Source organism: Onychomys torridus, chromosome 11 (assembly GCF_903995425.1).
Source record: "Onychomys torridus chromosome 11, mOncTor1.1, whole genome shotgun sequence".
NCBI classification, from domain to species: Eukaryota; Metazoa; Chordata; class Mammalia; order Rodentia; family Cricetidae; genus Onychomys; species Onychomys torridus.
The window spans coordinates 27,074,323-27,094,794 of NC_050453.1; the positions used below are offsets into that span (position 1 = coordinate 27,074,323).

At 45.5% G+C, this 20,472-nt stretch overlaps 1 protein-coding gene across 2 annotated transcripts in view; it reads right to left on the minus strand.

Moving 5' to 3' along the window:
- Positions 1-20,472, minus strand: part of Lmx1a (LIM homeobox transcription factor 1 alpha) — a 142,750-nt gene that overhangs the window by 121,477 nt on the left and 801 nt on the right. For both annotated transcript variants that reach the window (XM_036202778.1, XM_036202777.1), the window contains exons 2-3: positions 20,042-20,139; positions 17,682-17,868 (exon numbers count right to left, since the gene is read on the minus strand). In XM_036202778.1, the coding sequence (XP_036058671.1) occupies positions 17,682-17,868; positions 20,042-20,117 (263 nt within the window). In that variant the 5' untranslated portion in view covers positions 20,118-20,139. The remainder of the gene's footprint in view (positions 1-17,681; positions 17,869-20,041; positions 20,140-20,472) is intronic.

Genomic DNA, 20,472 nt, shown 5'->3' on the forward strand with positions numbered 1-20,472 from the left:
GACAGGTGAACAAAGCTCTGTGTCTAGATCACATGTTTCCTTTTGCATTCTCCTGCGGGTGGACAGCGAGGCTTCATGTGTATCTTAGCTGCTGGGGACCCTGCTACAGTGAATATGCATGCAAATCACTAGCTCTTTTTAAATGTTCATTTATTTATTTTTGTGTATGTATGTGTGCAGGTGCCTGAGGAAACCAGAAAATGGCATCAAATCTCATGGAGCTGGAGTTTATAGGCGATGGTGAGCTCCTGGCCTCAGTGCTGGGAATGGAGGAACTCAAGTCCTCAGCAAGGACAGTGAGTTCTCTTAACCATGGGGCCCTCTCTCCAACCCCTGGATCACTGCTTTTAAACATTTAGGGATCACAGGTGACTCCCTCTGGGTCTGACAGAAATCTATGGGCCCTGAGAAACATACACACACACACACACACACACACACACACACACACACACACACACACACGTACACGTACACAGTTTCTATAAAGTAACTCAAGGGATTAAAGGAGATCCTGAAGCAAAATTCAGTTTCCAAACCATTCCAAAGAGTTTCCAAATATCAGTACTGCTGGGTTTTCACTTACATGATTCTTTTCACAAAGAACAATGCAGCTTATGAGCGGAATACCTTACCCATGACCCCTCCTCGGCAAAAACAAAACAAAAACCTTGCTGCCATCTACCCCTCAAACTACACCACTCCTTCATTACCCTCACCACCTCAGCACAAGGCACTGCCACACACCAGCTCAGGTAGACTATCCTAGACTCATCCCACCAGTCCCACTTGTATTCACCCCCTTGCTCAGTTCCTCCAGACCTTACAAAACAATCACCGAGTGCCTGTGATGGTCCAGGCATCGCAACCGAAAAGGAGGCAATGACCCATGCTAGTGGAGCTTGCAGTCTTATGGAGCAGACAATACAATGTCAAATGGAAGAAGTAAGCACAGCACACGCTAGATGGTGGTCTTGGGAAAGAGGACATACAGAGAAGCCATCGGGGAAGAGGGAACGTAACAATGAACAGAGGTGGGAACAGAGAAAGGAGGATATTTGAGCAAACACATGAATAGGAGTCCAGCATGTGGTTGCCTGGGGAGAAGCCTTTCTTTATTATCTTTCTCCCTGTCTTGAGTATGAACTCCACAAGGTCAGGGATTCTCTGTTCAATGCTGTAGTCCAAGTAAGTATCTATAGCAATGCCTATGCCTAGAACATCACAAACGATCAATGAATTTTAGCTAAATAGAAGATGAGTGAGGTTATCGTCCAGGCTGGTCAAAACCAAGGGTACGGCCATTATTCTAAATCTTACTTTAAATATCACAGTATCTGTAATGAAGTGCTGATTTCAGAACAAAGAGGAAAGACAAGACTGAAGATAATTTCTCGTTTTAGAGAGGGAGATTTTAATATGTATGTGTGTGTGTTAAATATATATATATATTCCTAATCTAAACTCCAACTTCAGAATAGTCAAACAAGGAGCCAACAGGCAAACAGTAGGTCCTGTTGCAAATTGAGTTTTGAAACTAGGAATGATCCTTAGACACTAGGATTTCTGAAAGCTGAATGACTTTCAGAAGGCTGTCGGTGCCTCGCCTTGCATCATGGACACTTGGTAAGATGGACGTCACCTAGCTAGGAAGCTCCAGGCAGGTGTCACAGCATTCCCCAGTGTGCTTTTCTGGCCACCACAGTACAGGCCTGGATTTTCAGAACACTCATTGTATGCCGATGTTTTTGAATTTTAAGCTTCCTTATGAATGACTCATCCCTCGGTGCTGGTGAATCTATGGCTTGGGCCACAAGAATTAGTGACTTGGTTTCCTAGAAACAAGCTGCACTCAGACTTTCTATCTATCAAATTGGGCATACAAGGGGACAAAGTGTGCCTAGGTATGTGCCCAAGTCTGTGTGTTCATAAACTCTGGAAGGGCAACTCAGGGTCCATGTTTCCCTTTGAAGGAAGCTGTAAGTGCCTGCAAGTGACTTTTCATACAATGACAGCATCAAACTAAGGCCTTGACATACCACTTGCCACCAGTGTCTTCTAAAAACGTGCTTCATCTCTAGGAAGAATGGGTACTACCCCAACGGATAGCACCCCAATTGGAAGGCCAGCTGCCCGAGAGCTTCTCCCAACATACTGTCGGCAGAAGTTATCACAATCTGGCAGAGGCAGTGACATGAGCTCCCTGGACTCTGCAGCGTATGACTTTATGGATGGTGAGTCTTATCATAAAACAGGGAACCTGAGCTCTGAAGGCGTCTTCCTCTCTGATTAGCCAGCAATGTCGAGGCGAAGCTGAAATCACTTCACCTTAAACAGTACAATACGGAACCTCTGCAATACTGAACATCATTAAATTTTTAAAGGAGTGTATTAGGGGAAGTCCTTTAATCCTTCAATAATTGAGCTGGGGAAAGCGGCCTGTGATGGGCAGCATTACCTGAGCTGATATTAACTAGAGTTAGCTACTAATGGCTTTTCAACAGTCCCACTGTGTCCATGTTGCCATTTAAAAGAGTACATTCCACTTGGCCCTTGCTCTTTAACTGTCAATGGGGAAACTGAAAAATAATACATCATTAAGTATTGCAATTTGTGTTATAGATAGATCTCCACATCTCCCTTCTAGCACTTGAGCTCAGCCCAAACGAAGCCCTAACAACCAGTTGATGAAAAGAAAACTTCATTCCTTGAATCAGCTAGATGTCTGGGATATCAAATAACCCATCACTAGTATATTGTCCACTGAATTTATTGGTCACAGAGGCAGAGCCACTAGAGAGCACTCAGTGACCTTGGTAAGATGAGGTTCAGTTTCATTCCCTCCTAAGCTAAGAGGTCTGGCCCCTTATGTCCTTGTCTATTTTTCTTCTCTGAGTCATAAGGTTTGAGAAGCTCTCCATCCTAAGTATCCCCATCCAACTACACACAGCTTTCCTCACCCCTGTCTAAACAGTGAATATTGAGTACCATACTTCACACCTCTGAGAACTCGTGGTGAAATAGATGGGTAATAGGACCATCTAATGAGTTTAAATGTTTTGTCCATCCAGCCAAAGCAAAGACAAAGACAGAGTGGCATACAGCTCACTGTCTCTGAAAACCTATTATACTCCATGCCATCACTCTTGCCTCCAGTATGGGGATGGAAGTGTGTGGCCAAATGCTAGGGTTTGCCTGTGGTTTTAATGTGCTCCTCAAAGGTGCTTTAGCTGAAGGCTGCATCCTCCACATGGTAATGCTGAGAGCTGGCAGGGCCTCTAAGAAGTGAGACTTATTAAAGTCTCTAAGTAACCAAGTAAAATGTACTAAGTCTCTGGGCATGCCCTAAGAGGGCATGAATGTGGCTCTCAAAGATCTAGTCCATTCTTGTGAGAGCAAGCTGTCACAAGGGGGACAGGCCAACCCGACTCTCTTTGGCTTCCTGCCTCAGTATGTGATCTCCTCTGCACATGCTTCTGCTACTGTGATTTCATCCACCATGAGGCCAAACAGATGACACCACCCAATCTTAGACTTTCTGCCTTCAAAACTGAGAGCTAGGTAAACCTCTTTTCTTTATAAAACTCCTAGTCCAGGGTGTTTTGGTATAGCAACAGTAGACTGACTACCACATCAAGCAAGTAGACAAGACTATAAAATAGTGATATAGGTCAAGAGACCAAGCCACCAGGCTATAATCTGAAAGGAGGAGTGTGTCCATATCCACCACTCCCTTCTTTTATGATATCTCCAAATGCCACAGAAAGCAGATCTTCAATTGATAGGCCCTTAGGTGGTGTCTTTTTTCAAGCACAGTTGACTAGTTTCTGGCCTGAAGAGGCTCTGAGATTTATCCTGGGAAATGAGACATGGGATAGTGTGCCTGGAACCACATCCTCACCAACAAGAATTCTGCATGGATTGGGAGCAGAAAGAGAGGGACTACAGATAGATGAGTGAGGTTTACACAAATTAAGCTTAACTGATACATGAAGAAAGGAACAGCCTGGGTCCTCACTCTGCTACCAGCCACAGGTCCTTGAATCACGGGAGACCCGGAGGGGAAATCTATGGAAAGCTTCATTGAGAAGTAGAGGACAGCAGATCCACTCTGCTGACCTCAGTCCAGTGCTGATCAGTTTTAGCTGATCAAAAGGGAAATGTAACAAAGAGAACGAGGAATAAATGGTTACTAAAGAGCAAAGCAGGCAGAGCCTGCACCCTGGATGGTCCTTGACCCTTCTTCAGGCATCTCCAATAGCAGATGGGTGCTCTGCTTTCTCTTGGATCTGTAGTGTCCACCCTGTCCAGGCCAACCTCACCTTTGCCATCAAGAGGACTCAAACTACCCTACTTGCAAGTGTCTTGCTCCCATCCTTTCTTCACCCCAAATGCTATCTTTTGACCCTCCCATCTCTCACCACCCATCTTCTCAAGACTTTGCCACATCGCCCTACTCTGTTTCTTCAGCTTCTTTTTACCATGCAGCCTCCTAAATGCTGCCCTGCCTCTTCCCCACCCTCAAGCTATGCTCTGACCAAGCTACTCTTTGCCAGGTTACAAATGGCCACCTGCCAGTTCCCCCACAAGCGTGCTATTTGTAGAACCCAGCTCCCTTGATGTTCTCTTCTGTGAATGTCATCCTGTAAGAGATTCTTCCTGGATCAAGACTCTTTGAATGAGCGCTCCATAAAGCATGTCTTTGGCCCTCTCCTTGGCCTATGCAGCTTCCCTTGGACACTCTCCTTTTAGCACTGATAGGATAATGGATCCTAAGGATGTGTGTCCAGGCTGCCTCCCAGAGCTCCTTTCACATCTGCCTTCTGGACACATCCAGCTGAAAGTCATCAGTAGCTCACTCAGCATATCCTCACTTACCCACCTCTGCAGGCACCGGACTCCTGCTCCACTTCTTGACTCCTTTATCATCTCACCCTTTCCATATCATCACCCAACCTTCCTTTGCTGACACCCCTTTTCTCAAAGCCATTAAGTTTAACTAGTCTTATATCAGGAATATTCTGGATTGTGTGTATGCTCTCTATCTCCAATGCCTCCTCCTTGGTTTGTATCCTTGACATCTCTCACAGTCTATAGAAACTACCTTACTGGTCCTGCTGACCAGTCTCTCCCAAAGCTCCTATTAGTGCCCCACATTGCCACCAGAATTACTTTTCTGGAAAATGGGGGCCACATCTTTTTACTGCAGAGAGAAAACCTTGCTGGTTGCTTGCTAACCATAGGACAAAGTTGAAAATCCTTCACATGTTACATAATACTCCTCACTGCTTGGTACTATTTTTTACAGCCCACCACCAGCCCAACCTCCACTGTATTTGACAGTGTGTTTACCACCATCCCCCATGATTGGCAAGTACTGGAACCCACACTCTTCCCTGAACTACATGCCCATCCACTCCTGAAGAGCCAGTTACTGTCAGCTCTCCATAAAGCCTTGTCAATACTGCTAAGCAAGTCACTTATCAATAAATGTACCAACATGTCTTTAGTACTGTACAAGATAATAGAGACAATGGGTTAAAACAAAGTTCCTTTCCCTCGTATGTCTTGAGATATAGTGACAGGGACTCTGAAACTATTTGTAGATATTTATAAATATTTAAAATTGTGACAAACACTGAAGATTATAAGTCTCCCATAATAGAACACAGGGACTTACATAAGCTGGGCTTGCTCTTCGACCATAATGCTGCTTAATTTGCATTTCTCAATAGTCTGTGGTAATGCATCTGTGTTTTGTTTCATTTACTTCTAAGGACCTACCTATTTGATTAAATGAGTGGTTTCGTTAATGAACCAACTGTTGGAGTACATCGAATCTCAAATTTGAGAAATCTACCCACAACGAAATAAGGTGCATTCCAACTGCCCGTGTACCACTTGCAGGTTCATTGTCTTAAACACCCATTTACAAAGACTGAAAGCATGTACACGCTTAGTTTCTCTAAAATTGACTGGAACCAGTTTTAAGGGAACCAAAAGCCTTGGCTATGGTGACAGAAATAACACAATACAGGAATATGTGGTTTCTTAGACAACCAACATTGCAGGATCATGTTTAGATCAGCCTAGCCAAGTGGCTTCCCCCAAACAAGACAGATGTCACTGATTCTAGAAATCGGCCTCAGCGGGACACTATGGGATCTTTTCTAGCTGTGGCTGAAACTTGTTTGAGAAATGCGACACCATGAAGAAGGAAACTTGGAAAGGGGTTATCTGAGGGATGGATGGACAGCTGCTGCGTGGTCCCAGTGGAAGCCGCTGGATCTGGAATTTAACAGTTCTGCCGCCAAATGTGCGGACAGGCTCACAGAACAAAAGTCACCCTTGCAAGCCCTGAGGACTGGGGAGAAGGGAGAGGGATGCTGGTTACTTTCTGTTGTTCTTCCTTCTTCCGGGGGGCAGGGGGGAGGAACAGCTATGCCAAATGACATTAAAGATTAGTACAGACAGCATGATCCAGGAAAAGGATGGGCTAGGGTGGTTTTGTGTTTGTGGAGTAGTTTGATGAGCAGAAGTGATGAGCATATTCCAGAAGCTTCCATACATACAAACATTTAGGCAATAGCCAAATTAAAAACAAAACAAAACAAAACTGTTTTTGAAAAACCACAGAGCGCTACGACAGCTGCCTTCGGAAGGCGGCCTGGAAGCACAGGAATCCAGCAGGTGGGGACGTGTTTTCCAAGAGCTTGTTCAAATAGACACACTGAGAATTGTGATCTCACCGGGGTGTGAACACCAGAGTCCAAGCAGCAGATGGCGTGATTTCGTGGAAAGGCCATCGAACCAGGGTCACTGTCTGGGGACAGCATCCCAGCTTTTCTCTCTACCCATAGCATGACTTGAACAAATTCTGTGAGCCTTGGTGAGCCAAGGCTCAACCAAAACCTTCTCCTGGGTCATTCTTATTCACTGTTGTAAAGGATCCATTCCCAAATACATATGAAGATTCTTTGAAATTTGAAAGAAGATAAATTGTTAGCCAATAGAATTCTTTGTGGCATTTTTCTGTGAGCCAAGCATAGGTCTACATGCTTTAGAAATATTAAACCAAAATGACCCAAGGAGGCAGGGTGTGTTATCACTCCATTTTAGAAAGAAGAAATAGGCACAGAACAAGTGAACCCCTGCCAAGAAAACAGCTGATGTGCAACCCAGCAAGGATGTGATACCAGACACGCTGACCCCTAAGACTCTGCTCCTAACAGCCACATGATCTTGGGATGTATGCAGCTCCAAAGAATATATTTAGATATTTATTCATACAAAACCCAGCAACCTTGATACACAGTCCTATACAGTAGTCTATGGTTTACCAAAAGGCCTTTTAAATTGATGTCTTAATTCTTATAATAACCCTATGCTGGTTAGTTTTTGCCAACTTAACACAAACGATAGTCACCTGGGAAGTGGAAACCTCAGTTACGGAATTGCCTTCAATAGACTGGTTTGGAGGCATGACTAGGGTGCATTTTCTTGATTGTTAACTAATATGAGAAGGCTCAGCCCACTGTAAGCAGTGCTTTCCCCAGGCAAGTGGGCCTGGGCTGTATAAGAAAGCTAGCTAAGGGGCTGGAGAGATAACTCAACAGTTAACTGTCCTGGCTGCTCTTCCAGAGGGCCTGGGTTGATTCCTTGCACCCACATGGCCACTAACAGCCACCTGTAACTCCAGTTCCAGAGGATCTGGTGCCCTCTCCTGGCTTCTGTGGGTACTGCACACAAGTAGTACATAGCTGTAACATGAAAAAAATTATACACATAAAAATAAATATTTTTTAGGAAGGGAGGGAAGAAAGGAGGGAAAGAGAGTCTTCAAGCCAGGTGAGCAAACCAGTAAGCAGCTCTCCTCCGGGTTTTCCGTTATTTTATGCCTTTGGACAGATGAGTCAGATGTACCCAGAACATCTCTGAACAATAAGACAAATGATTACAATTACTTTTCCAGTTTTGGAGGGAAACATGAAGTGCCCAAACCATTCACACCCACCTGTATGCTGCTCTCATCTGGGGATGCAGACTATTGAAATGGAACGGCCCAACCAATAATTAAGCACAGACAAAATAAAGCCCAAAAGAAAATGAGTGTGTGCATAAGTACAGGCAGCATGGTACACAGACGAGCAGGGAGGCTCCTGTGGCGTGCCATGTTCCTTTTGTGCAAAATTATCTCCTCTGTTACTGCTCCATCCTAGAGTCTAAAATTCCAACACAGGATGATCATTCTTGACTCAACACCATTCCAAGTAAAAAGCATCTTCAAAAGAATAGTCCAGTTGCATCCCAATGTGAATGATATAATAACACCTTTCATAGTTCGGCAGTAAGGAATCTCTAGCCCATGCATAGGGTAATTTGGAATGTAGGAAGTCTCAAGATGGGTTTAGAGCAGAAGGCTAGCAAAACGTTGCTTTAAAAGACTGTGGCTGAATCCAGGCATGTAGGATGAGCAGAGTTCTGGAGGAAGGTGTAATGTAGGAGCCCAGCAAACCCCAGGTCAAGAAAGGGTTTCCTGAGGTGTTCTTCCCTTCTGGGTTTTTAAAGTCTACCCTCTGGCACTAACAACTGTGCCCATATCCCTGTGAAGATATTGGCTCTCCCTACCAGGGCCACAAGCATGTAGGGAATCCCTGCTGGCCTTGTACTGTGAAGGCCGCCAAGAGGAGAAAGAAGAGGACCCAGAGCAGCCGGGAGGGAACTCTAGATGATTATGTTAAAAGGGATTTGTTCCACCGCCACAACCAGAAAACTAGCTCCCCCAGAGCCAGCTTGAGGACCTACTGGAGACGATGCTGCTGAAGACATGCTCTGGGTAGCAGGCAAGGCAAGTGGGGCCATAAACATCCACCCGTGGCTGAGATGAGTCAGGAATGCCTGGGACATGCACTGGGGGTGGGTCTAGCGCTGCTGTGTGATCCCAGGCAAAACACCTATCACAATCCTGCCAATTACGAACAAAAGAGGGCTCCACACGCCAGGCCGCCAGAGAGCTTTTCCATCCCTAGTTATGTCCAGGGACTGGTATAGGACCAGGTGACTGACGTGGGCTTCTGAACAATGACAAGCTTTGCTACCTTCCTGGCTGCCCAGTCACTTTCTGGGCCCCTTTCTGAGGAGAGACATAAACTCCTCTGCCCTAAAGTTGGAGAGTCTGAGCTGTGCCAACGTCAGTGGCCCCTCGGGCTCAGGCTGTCCTGGAGCTCAAACAAAGACATATTGGGACTCTCCTGCTGAGAGTGAGGGGACATTTCTGGGCCCAGAGGGAGCTGGCCTTAATCCGCTGCACAGTGAATGACAACAATGTTAAGAAGGAAAATATGGTTTGGGGGGACAGCCCCCAGGAGCCCAACATTTTAGTATTTAGGGGAACTTTAATGAGCTTAAGTGGCTAATCTTGAGTTCAGGAGGGGGTGTTTTGTTTTGTTTTGTTTTGAGAAATCCTTTTAAAGGCTCCTGAGGCTTGATAGCAAGGGTTGTGAGTCCCTGGGAGTGGACTGAAAGGAAGGGAGGGTGGGAGGGGGTGAGGACAGAAAACTTCTCCAAAGAGCTTTTCATGCAGCTTCAAAACCTGGGTTAACAGAGCTGCTGGAGAGGACCCTCCCTGAGGGAGAGATGCGAAAGTAAGCTGGACCTCAAGCCAGTGGCACAGTGCCCACCCTCCCACCCCCCCACCCCCACCCCACCCCCCACCCCCCACCCCCCCACCCTCGCCTAGCATGCATAGGACTAGGCTCAGTCCCCAGCACCACAAGAAGACAGAGGTATCCAGAGGAACAACAGCTTTGGAAATGAGCGATACACTGACGTCCTACCATGATGCTGGCCAATCTTTCTGGCAAGTGACAAATTCTCCCATTTTACTGATGTCACATCTCTGACTCATCAAAATGCAGGACACAGCCTCACATCTACTAAGAGCCAGCATAGTCAGAAAAATTTTGGGGGCTCCCCAAGGATCACCCAAAGAGTAGTGGTCATGGGACTATGTAAACCTGAGACAAAGGTCCACTGATCAGCTACTAAGTCAAGTACCACTCAATAACTGAGTTGCTACATGGTAGGACTACTGTATATAATAAAAGGCTAATTGGGAGTTTGGGGAGACAGTTCAGTGGGTGAAGAACTTGCCAAGTAATCATGGGGAACCTAAGTTCAGATCCCCAGAAAACAGGTAAAAAGCCAGGGGGCAGCTGCACAGATTTGTAACCCCAGTGTTGGAAAGCAAGAGACAAGGGCATCCAACTCACTGGCCATGGCCAGCAAATCAGCAAGCTCCAAGTTCAGTGAGACCCTGTCTCAAAAACTAAAGGCAAAGAGCAGTCAAGTCACTTGTGGATCTCTGGCCTCAGCACAGACATGTGCACACACAGAAATACATGCATAGAGCATACCCACAGAGAGATTCAGAAACGGACAGAGAGATTCAGAGAGAGAGAGAGAGAGGGAGAAGGAGAAGGAGAAGAAGAAGAGGAGGAGAGAGGAGAGGAGAGGGGAGGGGAGAGAGAGAGAAGAAGTGAGGGAAGGAGGGAGGGAGGGAAGAAAGGAGGGAGGGAGGGAAGAAGAAAAGACTAGGGTCTATGGGACAGCAGAGGATGGGAGCAATGGTGCACTTAGTGATGGGTTTAAGCAATAATGCTTACAAGAGTCATGTTAATAAAGCTCCTTGGGGCATCGAAGAATGAAAGGCAGAATAAGATGAGGCAGATATGAGTATAGATACAGCATGTGCTCCATTCCTAGCGAGGCCAGAAGATTACAATATTTTTATATGGATGGGACTTATTAGACCAGTCAGAAAGCACAGTCCAATCCACAGTGGCCAGATATCCCTCAGAGCTCATCTGTTATTGATGATAATGATAAACCACAAATATGATGGTGTAGAGGGAGGGACACTGGAGGCTCAAAGAGCCAGAAAAAGCAGACATGGTTGCTGTTATCCAAAAATAGGATCCTCCAACTGGAATTCTGGAAGAGAGGTTGGAAGGGACCAGACTCTTCCATGTGACTCCAGTTACAGGACAAGGAAAAGCATGGTCTACCTTGTATTTTTAGCAGTTAGATCATTATAGTGCAAGGATGGAGCTCTTGCAAGGTCTCATTAAGTTCTGTCTAATCCACTCATGGCAGCCAAGTGATACGCTCTACAAAAGACTCGGTTGTCCTGTTCACCACCAGGAAAAACAGCACAGAGGTGTATTTTTTTAATCCCTTTTTAACTACACAGATGGGACTATTGTTGACAAGGCCAAGCATACCCATGGGGTAGGGAACGGATGTAGGTTTTATTTTATTCCTTACATAATATCTTCCCTAATACTTCAATGTTTCTGCTGCATTCCAATCGCATCTGCTATCTAGAGCCAAGAGAAACTTAATCCTTACCCTAAGTCTCATTTTATTTATTTTCAGTAGTGTGAAAACAAACATGTAGCAAGGTTACAGTGTTTACGCCTCCATTTTAGGCGGCACAGCGCTAATCCTCCTACTAATTAATGCCAGGGCCATAGCAATCTTATTAATTTCATCTTGGTTAAAAATATAAAGGCAGATCATTGTGGTTTATGAAAATAATAATTTGACATTTGGGAGGTGTCTGCAAGACGGCAGAATAGGTTTCATTTAAGATATGACAAGGAGACACAAAACGGCAGTCAACACTGGCTGGGGATAACACGACTAATTCTAATTGTGGACTAAATGCTCCATGTCATTCTAGTCTAAGAGGCTAAGTGAAAACATGCAAGTCCTCTAGAGCACCAGAAGAGACCCTCTCTCTATCCTGGACAACAGGCCTTTCAAAAGGGCACGTGGGGTGGCCCTGTGATGTCCTGGAAGTCATCACCTTCCCCTGACTGAGTCTCTAAAAGCCACCAACAACATTGTCCTAAGGCCCCAAGGGACTCTCAGGAAAATATAAGTATGCTCCCCAAAAGCATTCTCAGCCAGGTTAGGATGAGAGTAGGGCTCCCCACTGGGAAACCTCTGCTTTGGGGCTCCACATCCCACATGGCCCGGGGCCCCCTTTATCCTATACTGAAGGGACTTTGCTAGAGAACCAGGCTGAAGATGCAAAGACATGTTAAAAAAAGAAATGACTCCGAGATTTAATTTTAATTTAAAAATTAGTAAAAACAAAATTAAAATTTCATCAAGACTAATATCACCAAAATTCCTTTAAAACTAGACAGAAGTGATAGTTTTTATATCTCCCATTATTTATTTCCATGATTATACAACTGCACTTAATAATCCAGTTCACATGATTCGATATTGATTACTTTGACCTTGGTAATGTTCAATAGTCACATTTTGTAATATACTTCTGCTCTAAGGAGTTTATTAAGTTTTTTGTTCATACAATGGATAGTTTAAAGTCTTTATTTTCTCAGTTTTAAAGACTATAGCCCAAGAAATTTATTGGGGGTGGTATGATTAAATAAATGGAGATATTCTTAATAAAGAAAGTGTCAGATCATTATGTCTAAAAAACTTTATAACATTTTTAAAAAGCAACAGTAATATGAATAAGTATTGGTTGATGCAAACATTATAAATAAAATGCAAGACAAATAATTAACTATGGGAAAAGCTCTTGTCAATTACTGAGTGATACTAGCCATGTGGAGGACAAAGGTCTCAGAACTCTACAATATGTACAACCAGTCTGGAAAAAGTCACCTTTCACAGTGTGCTCCATTAAAATAAAAATTAAAAAGCCCATAGCCATGTTCATCCCCAATAGAACATTATCAGTGCCTACTCTACCAAATTTCAATTTTTAAGTCTTAGATTCTATGAACCAATACAAATAAAAGGGGAAAAAAATCACCTCTAAGCAAGAAATATTTCCAATCATCTGCTAAAATTAAAACACACACACACACACACACACACACACACACACACACACACACACAGAGAGAGAGAGAGAGAAAGAGAGAGAGAGAGAGAGAGAGAGATACTGTTGTATAGACACAGCCACAAAGCCATAACTGTGGACTGTTCTCAATGTGAGCTAAACCCCTACAATTGAATGCAGACAAAAATTATTGCCTAGCTGTGTTTGATTTTTATATTCCTTAAACGTTATTTATTGTACCAGAAGCCAGGCCAACAAAAAGTGATGTGGACCAGCACTCTAACAATGGCCTCTACAATTTCATCTGTGGGTTCCTTTTATGAAGAACTGCATGCCCAACTTTGATCTCTAAGTAATATCACAGTAATAATAATTAATAACAACAGAACAAAACAAACTAACTCTTCCATACACACCTCCTGCACCACCTTGATAGAATGCAGAATGGGTTCACTACCAGTCCTAACAAAGAACATTGCCTAAGTCTTCCTCACCTGGAGCTGACAAGCCCCAGGCCAAAAGAAAGAGACAAAGAATATTGTAATTGGGGGACATCTATGTCCCCCCACATCTGCCCCTTTCTCTGGACAGACAGATGATCTACTCCAAATGGCCAAGAAGAAAACATGAGTAGGCCCTCAGAGGAAAGGCTTCCCCAAGCTGCGATCTGCTGACATGTGGGGAGTTCCCATGCTGTGGGAACAGCTCTGATGCTCTGATGACAGCAATACTACCCCACACTGCCCCCAGGATGTCCAAAACAATCCAAGTGATAATGATAAACTTTATATGTGAGGAGAGAAGGCCCTGCCTGACCCACGAGGCACCAGGCACATGAAAGAGGCAATATAAATTTGATTTAAAAGTGGGACGCCATCCAGAAGGCTCAATTATCTATCACATTGCCACGTTTCTGTGATCCCACGGCCTCTTCTGTCTCTGACCGAAGCATGGCTACAGTGCTTGTTTGGAACCAGTTCAGGGAAAACTCTGAACTAGCAGGATCACAGAAGGCTCACTTAAATAGGGAACAACAGTTACATAAATAGAAGTCTTCCAGGCTGGAAAATATTTGGTTGTCTGCTAACTTGCAGGAATGCTGGAGCAAATTGAATCCATTCCCGCAATATGCACACCTATCCCAACTCCGAATGGTGTATCTCATAGCAGTTTCATCAATTTCATCAGTGACGTCTTGTTACAGAACCGGTTATTTTTCTTTGATGACATCGCGAGCAGCAAGTGACTCCCAGTTCTTGATTTCTGAGTGCACAAAAATCGCCATTCTACAGTCTGGCCTTGAATGCTTATTTGTTTTGGATAACTGAAAAGTGAAGTATTCCTGAGGGTGTTAGAGTAGATGAGGCCAACACTTAGTAAAGCATCCCAAGGTTTTAAGTGAGCAGTCTTGTCCAAGACATCACCATCAATCTGTTTCTTTGATGAGAAAAAAGTTGATGTTTAACATGGTGAACTCGAAAACAAGTAGTTGACAGAATGGAATTCGGGCTTTTGAAATAACTTGTGTTGAAGCAGTTCTTTTGCAATTCCATACGTGTATCAAGCGATCCTAGTTACTGTCACAGACACACACACACACACACACACACACACACACACACACACCCTCCCCAGTCTCTCTCCTGTTCCTATTACCACCACCCCCAACAAGTCCCCTTCCGTGTCAGTGAAGACCTGACCTGACACCAAGGATACACAGGTAATAATTCCAATGCAAACTCAGAATTTCCCAACATCTGGAAATGCATACAAATGGCTGAAATAAATGCAATAGATAACCCCTCCTGTTAAAACTATGTTCTTGATGGTCATCAGAGAGTGAACAGCAGCTACATATCCTTCCCTTTCAATTTTCGGAAACAGCACTTGAACTTTACAAGTGTAGGGGACTGAAGTACTGTCTACTACCCACTTTTCTGTCAAAGGCTCTATAATTTACCGCCATTGCTGTCTTAGCATCTAACACACATCTCCTTTTCTCTGTCCATTTACTTTATCTTGGACGCAAGTATTGAAAAAACAGACACAACATGCAGAGAGAGAAAGAGAGACAGAGAGACAGAACTATTTTCCTATTGCAATAAAGAGGGGAAGCACAAGTTTCACGGCTATTGCCCCCAAACTGAGTGGTATCCTCCAAGATACACATGTGGCCATTCCAGATAACTTTTGGTTAATACCTAGTCCTGTCTCAGTGAAGGAAGCTTTCAGGAAACCCTTGATAGTCTGATAGTCGGGGCAAAGGAGCTGCCGAGCCTGCCAGGCTAGAAGCCTCCTGCAGCCAGGCTCCAAGATTTTTCTAATTATCTCTCCTCATCGAGACCAGGACTTTACATAGAGAAGCTCCATAAAGCCTGTTGAATAAGGAATTTTTCCTGAGCCAAATGTAAAGAGAGTTGGGGGCAGGGACCACTGCCTCACTTTCTCCTACAGCAAGAGTCCTAATACCGTTAAGAGTACCAAGCACATTAAAAGCCTGATTTGTGGAGAGCAGAACAGGATTGAGATGGGGAATAGAAGAAGGAAGGAATTCAAGAAAAGCATACATGAATCTCAAACGGGCTGGGCAGACTTGTTCTGAGAATGTGCCCAGCAAACTTATTTTGGCTATCCATGTGTCAGTAAATATTTTTAAATTAAAATTAAAAAAAAATTCCCTGTCACACCAACACCTCTTTGAATAACGTAGCTCACACCCTCTATAAAAATCTTGATTCTGGCCAACAGCTGGTGAGTTGATCCCTGCAATTTTCTTTTCGCAAAAACAGCTTTGTGAAGGGGAGAAGGGACCCTCTCAGCTAAGATGCCCAAACCCCCCCAAACCTGGAGGGCTGAAATGGAAGGGATATTGTTGTGCTAAGTACTTTACAACAACTGTTTCTTCTCCTCTTGACACAGGCTGACTTCCTTAAAGGAGATTTGACTGGCCAGGCAGCTGTGTTGACCCTCAAGCTGTCTCTGATTCACGATTTTCTTTTTTAACAAACAGAATAGAAAAATCACAACCCAAATCCTCCCTTAAGCTCCAATACTTTTGAATTGGCTAGTGTTGTGCCTGAAGGATGTAGACCTTTCTCTAGTCTATAAGCAGAAAGATAAAGATTGGGCCCACACAATACCAAAACCTTTCCATGAAAAGCAGGAGGAAAAAAGGCGATCGGTCACCAGCCTTTGTCTACTTGAAGTTGTATGGACCAAATCCGCTTAATTACCTAAAAATCACACTTTTTCCTCAGACTCCAGACAAACCAGCACAGACAGTGGCATTTCGTCATTTCTTCTTTCAAAACTGTTTCCCATAATGCTCAGGGCAAGTTTTCCCTTCTTTTTGGGCCTCTGTATTGTCCGACTTGCATAAACTCAAGCATGTACCTATTTTTTTTTTTTTTTAGCTTCTTAAAAAATGTAAAGCATTTCTGAAACTACAGAAAGGCCTAGTGTTCTCTCCGAATTGGGGTAAAAGTCAAGCATTTTATGTATAGTAAAGGAATACTGAGTAGCAGAGAAGGGTATTCTGTTTGGTGGTAGTGGTGGTGGGGTGGGTAGATGGTGATAAGTTTCCTAGGTCTATCTAACTTGGTCCATTTTTTTTTCCAGTAAACCTGACAGCCCAGATGATATGGCAACAAGAAACCTCTGTTCTTCCCTGTGATTTCTGATCTCTCTAACACACCCTTTTCACTGTGCCTCTTAATGAAATTACAGCAGCCCCGTTTCACACACACCGATCGTCCTCTGACTCTCTCCACATAGCGGCTGTCTTCTTTCATTCACTAGTGGAAAAGACTGCATTTCCTCCGTGTACACACCCCTGCAGACACGGTCAACATAATGCCAGCCCTAGTTCACAAAAACAGACGAGCGCTAAGCCGCTTCTCTTCCCGTCTGGCTCTCCACAGTTGTTTGAATCCAAAGTCCCTATGAATTGGCCAATTTTGCAAGGAAAAGTAGTTTCCTCTCCTTACTCGGCAGGGCTCCTCCTGGCCTTTCCTTTGAGAATAAGAACATCCCACCACACCACACTCCCTGAGGCATTTCAGAAATCCAGATTGGAAATGAACCACTTGCTCCATTTCAAGCCTCTCAGTTGTGCATGCTGATGGGGAGAGAATCAAACCCGCTGCCTGTCAGACAACCTGCTTAGTCTAGAACTGGGTGCAGACGCCGCCGCAGGAGGCTGTAGGTCAGGCCCCCTCTGACCTAGCAGCATCAGACCCAGAGTCTGCTACACCCTTAGGAGGGAATGACTGGAAACGCAAAAAGAAGCAGGAAAGCCACTTCCCAAACCAGGGCGAGAAATGTGCCCAAGGGACAGAAACCTCCCGATCCATACCGCCTTACAGCTGAGCACAAACCCAAGAGCGGCGCAAACACTTGATTAAAATGGAATAGAAAGGGGTCGCTGGACACTGGTGGTCCGCCGGGCTCTCCGGTGAACCCAGGACTAAGCTTGAAGGTGTCCCAGACCCACAGAAAGTGATATCTGGAAATGGCCAAGCCCAGGGTTAAGGAACTTGGAATAATTAAAAAGTATATTCGCGACCAAAATGAAATGACGCAGTGCGGCTCTCTCCCGCCCAGGCTGGGCGCACAGATGAAATCCCCCGCAGCCTGGGGCGTGTACCGAACGCTAAGGCCTGTGAGATTTACCGGGCTAGCCTGCGGGCGCCTCCCACGCCTCACGGAAAGGCGAAGTGGACGCAGGAAGACCCAGTCCCCAGCGCACACCGGTGCGGATGAGCGGGCGCGCTCCGGCGACCACGCAAGCACTTACTTCTCATAGTGGTACTTGCAGTAAAGCTTCTTGTCCCGGTAGAAGCAGGTGGTCTCCAGGGGCTCTTTGCAGGAGGCGCACTGCACGCACTGCTCATGCCAGAAGCCGTCGTTGAGCCGCAGCAGAAACCTGTCCGAGATGACCCGCTGACAGCCTTCGCAGACAGACTTGGGGCTCACCGCTCTGCCTACAGCAGCAACAGACGTTCGCCCATGAGCCACGTACGCAAGCCAACCCCGGGAAACACTCTCGATCGAATCAGGCCCACAGATTTACACACACACACACCCCTCCGGCCATGCATCCCCTCAGGAAGATCCCCTGATGATCAGATATTTGGAAAAATCAAACCAAGCGGCAATGGCGTTACTAATAAACAAAAAGACTAAGTAGCAAGGTATAAGTTCTACCGAGAAAGGGAACTGAAATCAATAAATGGCCTTAATTATTAGACAGACCCAGGTACCACTACTATCATTCATGCATCCTGTAATATTAGATTGCAAATAAATTTGTGCTCCCGGGACTCTCAAGCCGTCATTAATCAATCATTAAATCACTATGTTTGTGTCATTGGACTACTTTTAAATGATCAATAATAATCTGCTTGCAACTGCGTTTTATTTTTAAAAGGAAAATTAACATTTTCTGTTTTCTTAAAAAAAAAAAAAAATCCGTGGGTGCAGAAAAATACCATCTCTCCCCAAGTAAGAGATTCACTGGTCAAAGTAGTGAATCCCTCACATGTCTTGGTTGGCGAGCAAATTGCAGGTGGCTTTTTATAATTAGGAAATGTCAAGATGGGGAAAAAATAAAGCTGAGGCAGAGACCCTGCGAAGGGTGCGGGTCAGAGTACTGGATATCCTATGCTCAGAAGCGAAGCGTGGAGGAACAAACCTTAGTCCGGTCTGGGAATCTTCTCTGCCCTACCCCTTGACCTTTTCGACTTTTTCCCTCCGGATCCTGTTCTAGTGAGGGCCTGCTTCCCCGCCCCCGCCCCTCCGTCCGCCAACACACATACACACTCGGCCGCCTTTGTTGACACTTTTCACAACCATTTTTTAAAGCCCTTGTGCCGCCACAAGAACACTCTTGTCCAGGATGTCCCAAAGGGCTTGTCCTCCTCCATACCGCAACTACACTAATCTCACTTTCTGCTTTGGGGAACAGCCGCCAGCTTGTAAACCGGACAGGTCGTTTTATGGAGTGGGAAGATGGCAAGAGAGGCTGGAGAAAGCAACGCGGTCATTCTCAATTGTAAATTTCTGTTTCCTTGGTCTCAGCATGCCGGGCCGCCATCCCGGTGTTAGAGTGAACGTGGGTCCGTAGGGCGCACGGAACTAAACCCGATGCGCCTAAGTCCCCACATCTTCTTGCTCCAGAGAGAGGATCCTGGCATTTTCGAAAGGGGGGCTGGAGGAAGGGGAACATGGGCTTCGTGATTTCGTTTCCTCTGGACTGTTGGGGTGAGGTTGGCTGGCGGTGTCTCTCTGCATATGATTTCTACAATCGAAAATTTTCAACCCACTCTATATTAGTTCTAGAGTTAGGGAAAGAGGCAAGAGGTTTATATGACAAAAGAAAAATCTCTCCTGCAGAAAGAGGAGGAAGGAAGAAAGAAAAGAAGGATGAAAGAGAGAAAAAAAAACTCCTTTTCCCCCCAAAATTGAAAACACCAAAAACAAAATTTGGAGAGACACTGCTAAAGCAAAATTGCTGGCCTGGCTCTGGAAGACTCTTCTGGACCCCTTGATCTTCTCCTCCGCTGTGGCTAGGTTGGGGGGTAGGGGGATACCGGGCTTGTGGAACTGGGATCCGGCTTCAGTTAATTAAAGACCAGGCTAGGGCCCTGCCGCGCAAGCTAATCCCAGAGCAGCGCTGCCTACCAGCCCGGAAAAGCCCCTGGGCCATACCCAGTACTAAATTGGGGCTGTAGTTGGTGGGGGAAGAGAAGAACTTGGGCGCTCCGGAGGAGCCTCGGCCCTCTGCTGTCCATGCTCAGCCATAGGCCTCTGAAAAACCGGTGGCATTTATGAGCCGTCGATCAGCTCCATGATTAAAAATCCAGTCTTGGGTATTATTAATCACTTGCCACTCAAACGCCTGTGAACATGCTCGCCCGCCCCACAAGGCTTTGGGGAATTCAAAGTTGAGCTCCTGAGGCCTGAGGACGTTTGCTGGTTGAATGATAGGGACGACTCAAAAGGACTGATGGACACGGAATGACAGAGAGTGGGCGCCGCTACGTGCAGAAAGAGGGTGCTAGCCTGATCGCCTAACCCGGTACCCGAGAGCTACGTCCTCAGCTCCCAGCCTGGCAGCAGGAGGATGCATCGGGACGAAGCGAGTTGAACACTTACCCAGCAAAGAGGAAAAGGAGGCTGAAGTCTCAATCGCACTTTGAAAGTTCTCCTCCATCTTCAGGCCGTCCAACATGTTCGGGCTGAGCCTGGAGGACCTGTAGAGCCGGGAAAGGGATGCGTCTAGCTTCCGTGCCTTCTGGGACTCTGCTCCCTCAGTAGCCACACTCCTGGGAAAGGACAGAAGGAGTGTCCAGGGCAACAAGAATGAGCCTGGAGGGTAGAGTCCGGCCAAGGGAAACGTGGGGTGGGAGGAGAAAGAAGAGCCACCGTGAACTGCTCTGACGGATCTGATTTCACTTGAAGTCAACGCGTTGTGTACTTAGGCCTCCGCCCCCTAACTGCGTTCTCCTAACCCCCACCCCCACCCCTGTCCCCAGGTTTCCCATTCCAAGACCGACTCCGCCCCATCCTATACTAATGTGGCCCCT